The following is a 7,269-nucleotide window of genomic DNA, read 5'->3' as shown; positions in this document are numbered from 1 at the left end:
TTTTAGTGTAGAAGGATAGAGCTGATTAATTCTTGAAGTGTTTGGAGATGTTGTTTGTGGTGAAGTGGTGTTAGGGATAAGAGATGAATGTATAGTGTGATTAGGTGACATTGGAATAGGTGAGAGTATAGTGTGATTAGGTGACATTGAGATGGGTGTAACAGAAACATCTCTTTGAGGAGTTGTGACACTATGAGTAGGATAAGAGGGAAATACATCAGAGTAGTCATGATGTGCAGCAGTATGAGGTAATGAAGAAGAGGGAACTGACACTGATGGAAGAGAGAAAGGAAAGATGGACTCATGAAAAACAACATCTCTAGATACAAAGATTTTCTTGGTATTTAGACTCAACACATTATACCCCTTGACACCAAAAGAATAACCTACAAATACATGCGGAGAAGCCCTTGGCTCAAACTTGTCTCTGTGAGGTTTAGGAATAGTTGGATAGCATAGACAACCAAAACTTCTTAAGTGTGAGTAATTTGGTTTCTTTCCATACAACAATTTAAAAGGACATTTGTTCTTTAAAGGTACAGTGGGCAATCGATTAATGAGAAAAGTTGTTGTAAGTACACATTCTCCCCAATATTTCAAAGGGAGTTTGGCTTGAAATAGTAAGGCCATGGCAGTTTCTAATAGGTATTCATGCTTTCTTTCTACTATGCCATTTTGTTGGAGTGTATAAGGGCATGTTCTTTGATGTTCAATTCCTTTGGACTGAAAGAATAAGGTGGCTTCACTTCTAGTAAATTCCAAACCATTGTCTGATCTGGTGCACTTTACACTGGTAGTAAATTGTGTCTCAACCATAGATATGAAACTTCTGAGAGTGTGTAATGCACTACTCTTATAACTGAGTAGATGAGTCCAAGTGGACCTACTAAAGTCATCTACTATAGTAAAAAAGTATTTAAAATTGTCATGAGTGGGTACATGATAAGGTCCCCACAAGTCAACATGTAAGAGATCAAATATAGTAGTGGTGTTTGTAACTTTCAAGGGAAAATGAAGTCTAGTTTGTCTGGCCATAAGGCATATAGAACAAAAAAAAGTTGTTTTGATGCAAAGGTCACTGGTATGTTAGACATCCCTTTCATCTTCCCAAAAGGTACATGCCCAAGTCTATAGTGCCATAGCAGATTTATGTCACTTGTATCAATTGAAAAAGAGTTAGAATCATAACCCCTGTTTGTTTTATTCCAAGTAAAAGTATTTACAATTAAACATGGAGACACAGTATTTACAGTAGAACAGGGATCACATGAATGGGAAGGACACTGAATATTTACAGGAGGACAAGACTAACAAGAATGAGAAAAATAATGTGTTGCACTATCATGATTTTTTCTCATGGAGAAATAGGAAGGTGCACTCTTCTTTGCTATAGCAGAACTTCCTTTGTTTAAGCAGTCTGAGCAGAGAAGATACAACCCATCATGAACCTTACCAATCTCCAGAGGCCTCTTCATAGAAGGGGTCTGCAGAAGACATCATGTGTTAGAGAAAGAAGCTAGACATTTGAGATGTGTTGTTATGAACTGATAGAGATAAGATTGTATTTGAAAGAAGGAACAAATAGGCACAGTTCTCACTTCTGCTACTTTGACTTTGTAAGCATTTGGTAGTTTCACAAGTAAAGGATATGATAGTGCAATTATATTCTGTAGGTATGTCTTGTTAAAGGTCATGTGGTATGAAGCTCTTGAGTCTAGAATCTATAAGTCATCCTTTGCTTGAAAGCGCTTGCATGAGAGTTTGTCAAAATCTATAGAAGAAGTGCAAGTCACAATACCTGCAAAGTTTCCTGCAAACTTTATTGTTCCATTGGCTGCATTTGTATTACTTGAAGTATCTCCTGCACCATCACTTTGGAAATGTTGAAGCAGCCTCACTACTTGGTCATATTGCTCCTTTGAAAGATTCATGTTTTGGTTATTGTTACTTCCCTGATGCTCCAGATCTTCTCCTTGGTTTGTCATTGCATCTGGTGGCATGCCTTGCACACCAGTTACAGCATTTGCTGCAATACTCTTTCCTTTGTTATTCCTGGGATACTGATTGTGATTTTGGGTATTCAAATTATGGTTCTAGGCTTCTTGTCGATTGAAGTTTTGTGGATATCCATAAAGTTTGAAACATTTGTCTTTGGTGTGTCCTAGTATTTTGCAAAAGTCACAAAAGGGCCTGGGCCTAGTGTTGTTTACTGAGTAATTTGTTCTGAATCCTCTTGGAGTTGTTGTACCAGCATTCATTGCAGTAGATTCAAAATTCAGTTGATTTCTAGGTCAAAATTCTCTTTGTTTCTCCTCTTGCACCAGAAGTGCAAAGGCTTGTGCCATTGAAGGCAAGAGATTCAACATCAGTATGCTCCCTCGAACTATAGTATAAACCTCTTTCAAAGCCATCAGGAATTGTATCAATCTTCTGTCCTGTTCAACTTTGTGCATGTTTTCCTTTGCATCACAGGTACACTGACAGCTGCAGAGGGATTTTGCTCTGAGATTGGTTAACTCTTCCCATAGTTTCTTCATTTTAGTATAGTATCCAGTAATGGCGGGTACTCCTTGACTCAAATCATCAATCTCCTTTTGGATCTGGTATAGTTTTTCCCCATTTGTTTGATCATAATGATCTTCAATTCTTTTTACAATTCAACTGAATTATTTACATACTCTACACTATCCGCAATATCTTTAGCAAGTGAATTCAAAATCCATGAAGTTACCATATCGCCACGTCTCTCCCATTATCTAAAGTTTAACGACTTCGAATTAGGTTTTTCACATTCCCCAGTGACGAAACCTAATTTGTTCTTAATAGAGAGGGCCCTCAATACACCTCTCCTCCATGAAAGATATACTAGCCCATCAAAAGGAACTAGAACTAAAACCAGTCCAGGACTGTCAGAAGGATGAATATAAAGCGGACTACTTACATCGATTGTCGATTGGATCTTTGCTGTTGTCACAGTAATAGTATTTGGGTCGTCTACCGCCATGATTAGTTTAGCTTGAAGCAGAAAATGAAAGAGGACAAACACCGATTGAACGAGTGAATGAAGATGTAGAGAACCTCAATTAAATGAGTGCAGCTTCGATTTGTTTGTTTGCTTGAGGATTGATATCACACCAAAATGAACCCTAATTTTGAGCACGAAGACGGCAGTACCCTGCGCAATTCAATTATACGGATCGCTTAGTCGTGATAACTGCTCTGATACCATGTCAAGCTTTGGAATTACAAGCTTATAAAGCTTCACAGCTACAATGGAGGAAGCAATTAGAAGCTTACAGAATATCGATTGAAGAAGAGGAGAAACAGAGATGAAGTCTCTAATTGAGAAAAGTGAAACTCAAACTCAATTATGCTGCAGAGTAGTTCTTATATACAGTGAGCACTAAGCTAACTAACTAATCCGGAAATGACAACTAATAGACAGCTAAGCATTAACTAACAACCAACTAACAGCTAATAATAACTGACTAAAGCAACAATAATAACTAACTACTGAATAAATACAATTCTAATCTTAATAAAAACTACTCCAAATCATTGATTGAGTCGATAGTGATATGACACAATGGAGCTTATATAGGAACTTGATCTCTCTCATAATGCTTAGCATCGCTTATGTTAAAGAGCACACATGCCTTTCACATGAGTGGCAACACAAAAATAAAAAGCTTGAAAGTTTGTCCGTAAAATAAGGTCCCAAATTGACCTGTGTTTTTGCATCTCTTCATAATCTAGCTCTGAATCTTCTCTTAAATGACTGTGTTGATCTTTGCAAAGAGTTCCATGAGTTCTGGAGGAATTGAAGATTTCAAGTTGCCGTAATTCCTTCTAAATTCCTGTTCCCAATGGACAATATCGTTTGACTTCTCTCCGATTGGTTTCTATAGATGGTTCTAATGAAATTAGCAGTTTGTCAAGTGGAATGCTAGAGTGTTGTCCGTTCTTTTGAGCATTTGACAATGGGTCCTTTCGAGCTTCCTACGTCTTCTAACTTTTTCTTATAAATCACCTTTAATACATTTTTTGCCACAAGGAATATAATGACTTTGTTTGCTTGTAAATGGAAATCAAATCTTGCAAATATCCATATTCTTACTCCATATCACTTGCCAACATTTATAGTGTAACACTAACTGTATACCCTATCATACACCTTGCACCCTTACTATATGTTATGTACTTCTATTATACCTAAACAACCACGGGAAAATATTTTTGTTGGAATTATTTTCCTTTATAAGAAACACAACTGAGTTTACTCATATGGTCTTATTGGCTAATGTTTGATATAATCCAGTTGTTGTTACTTCCGTGATGTGATGAGTCGAGTATTTCAAATGATTATTGTAAAGACCCGAGCGACCATTTTGAGATTTGTAGCTCAGTTCCCCCATTTATTGCTCATTTCATGCTTTTCAGTTGTTATATGACTCGCTGGGGTAGTTGGTTCGGGTCCGGAGAAGTTTCGGAATTAATTGAGACACTTAGTCTCAAAGTTGGAAGCTTAAGTTAAAAAGGTTGACCGGATGTTGACTTATATGTAAACAACTCAGGATTGGAGTTTTGATGGTTCCGTTAGCTCCGTTGGATGATTTTGAACTTAGGAGCTTATCCGGATTGTGTTTTGGAGGTCCGTAGTTGAATTAGGCTTGAAATGGTGAAAATTGGAAATTTGGAAGTTTGACCGAGAGTGGACTTTGTGATTACTAGGCTTGGATTGGAGTTCTAGGAGTTGGAGCAGGTCTGTGGTGTCATTTGTGACTTGTGTGCAAATTTTAGGGTCAATCGGACGTGATTTGATAGGTTTCGGTGTCGTTTGTTGAAGTTGGAATTCCTTAGTTTCAATAGGCTTGAATTGGGGTGTGATTCGTGTTTTTGATGTTGTTTGAGGTGATTCGAGGGCTCGACTAAGTTCATATCGTGTTTTAGGACTTGTTGGTACGTTTGGTTGAGGTCCGGGGGACATCGGGTTGATTTCAGAAGGTTAACGAATCGAAAATGAGACTTAGTACGTTGCTGAAGTTGGGAGTTTTCTAGTGTAATCGCACCTGCGAGGGGTTGGCCGCAGGTGCGGCTGGATCGGTGTAGAAGCGAGGTTGGCTTAAGCTGAGGGATTTCCATAGGTATGAAAGATTTGTCCGCACTTGTGAGGTCACAGATGCGGAGAGGCATAACAGGTGCGCATATGAGAGAGGAAGCCTAAAGGCGCAGGTGGAAAGTAAATCCGCAGGTGCGGATGCGCATCTACGCATGAGAGACCGCAGAAGCGGAGGTGGTCTGGGGGTTCTAGTTCGCAGAAGCGGGATCGCAGATACGGTCAAATGGAGCGCAGGTACGAGACCCCTGGACAGAACCTTAAATTCAAGGGTTCACGATTTTTCTTCATTTTGAACATTTCAAACCCGAGATTGAGCGATTTTTAAGAGGATTTTCGAGGGGTTTCTTGAGGTAAGTCACTTGTGCTCATTTTTGTTTGATAGTCTTGTTTCCCCATTGAATTTCCCGCCTAGTTTGTGTGTATTTAAGGTGGAAGTTGGGAGTTAGGTATTTGGAGAGTTTGATTTGGGATTTGGGTGGAGATTTGGTGTCGGATTTTGGTAAATTTGGTATGGTTAGATTTGTGGTTGAATGGGCTTTCGGATTTTGTGACTTTTATCGAATTTCGAGACGTGAGCTTTGAGTCAACTTTTGACTTTTGATTGATAACTTAGTGTTTTCTTATGGAATTAATTTACCGAACTGCTTGTGGGCTCGTGTTGATTGTACCGAACTGCTTGTGGCTACATTCAGATATTTGGAGGCCGATTCGCGAGGCAAGAGCATGTTGGAGTAGGGATTTGCACGATTTGAGGTAAGTAACAGCTCTAAATTTGGTTTTGAGGGTACGAAACCCCGTATTATGTGTCATGTGATTGGTTTTGAGGTGACCCACATGCTAGGTGACGGGCGTGTGGGCGTGCACCATAAGAATTGTAACTTGGCTAATTCTATATAACTTTATAGTTGAATAATATGTTGTTCTCCGTATATTCTCCATGTGTTAGAGAAATTGAACTACAAATCATGTCAGAAATCATGTTTAGGCTATGTGTTGGTACTGTAGGGACCCACGGAGGCCGTGTTGCATGTTGAATTATCTGCTAATTGCTTCTTGTAATCAGTCACAGTTTACTTGCATATTATATCTCAGTCTCTATTGTTCTTCATTGATGCATTATATCATTGCTGTTTGGGCTGATTATCATGATTTCTGAGAGTACGAGAGACTGGATAGGTTGATGACTGAGTGAGGTCGAGGGCCTGCTTGTGAGGATATTTATGGAATCGGGTTGCACGCCACATCATGTTTTATTGATTTATGCCATTATTGGCTTATTACAGTGCTTGGCCTGAGGGAGCTCCTTCGGAGTCTGTACACCCCCCCCCCCCCAATGAACGCATGTATCTGCTGAGTGTGAGTGACAAACGCAAGTGTCGAGCGACTGAGAGGAATGGGAGAATGTGAGGAATGAGTGACTGTGAGGTTGGAGTGAATGGGAGGACTGAGTAATTGTTACTCTAAGATGATGCATTTGATTTCATTACTGTTGCACTTTAGCTGGCATATATCATTGTCCTGTAATTTCTAAGAGATATTATATCCTGTTTTAATTGAACTTGACATGAATTAACAGGTTTGGCCTTAATTTCGAACTTGAAAGCATGTTGATGTTTAGCTTAAAGCACACATATATATATATATATATATATTTCTATGTATATCGTCTCATATTTTACTTTTGTTTCGTGAATTTAGGATGTCAAATCCTATGACTTATGTTAATTTGAAGTGTTTTTATGTGTAGGAATGATTCGGAAGCAATTGGGGGCGAAACGCGCAACATTTAATCCAAAACGAACAAAACCGGACGAATTGAGCATTTGGGCGCCACAGGCAGCGCCTGGCGCCACCTGTGGCGCTGGAGGTAGAATGGAAGTTTGAGGCAGTGCCCTGGTGGGAGCCTGGCGCTACCCAGGGTGCCGGTGACGTGATTTTGTCCAATTTCGCCTGGGACAAGGTTATTTCAGCCCTAGACCTACCCAACACGTATAAAAGCAAGACTAAATATATTTTTGGAGGGGAGACGCCACTTTGGAGATATCTAACATACTTTGAAGGGGAATTCACGTGGAGGAAGACACATCACGCCTGGAGGAGGCTTCTAACTAGTTTTTCTTCTCTTCTCTTCCTTTAATTTCATAGTTTAT

The 7,269-nt window shown here is 39.3% G+C and overlaps 1 protein-coding gene across 1 annotated transcript; it reads right to left on the bottom strand.

Moving 5' to 3' along the window:
- Positions 1 to 2,291: 2,291 nt before the first annotated feature.
- On the bottom strand, positions 2,292 to 3,004 carry LOC138876049 (uncharacterized). The gene is made up of 2 exons (XM_070154936.1): positions 2,791 to 3,004; positions 2,292 to 2,638 (listed from the first exon to the last, which is right to left on the bottom strand). The coding sequence occupies exons 1-2, from the start codon at positions 3,002 to 3,004 to the stop codon at positions 2,292 to 2,294; spliced, it is 561 nt and encodes a 186-aa protein (XP_070011037.1).
- Between the last annotated feature and the right edge of the window lie 4,265 nt (positions 3,005 to 7,269).

Source organism: Nicotiana sylvestris, chromosome 8 (genome assembly GCF_000393655.2).
Source record: "Nicotiana sylvestris chromosome 8, ASM39365v2, whole genome shotgun sequence".
Classification (NCBI taxonomy): Eukaryota; Viridiplantae; Streptophyta; class Magnoliopsida; order Solanales; family Solanaceae; genus Nicotiana; species Nicotiana sylvestris.
Note: the sequence above shows the minus strand (reverse complement) of the source record. Positions and strands in the feature narration are given on the sequence as shown.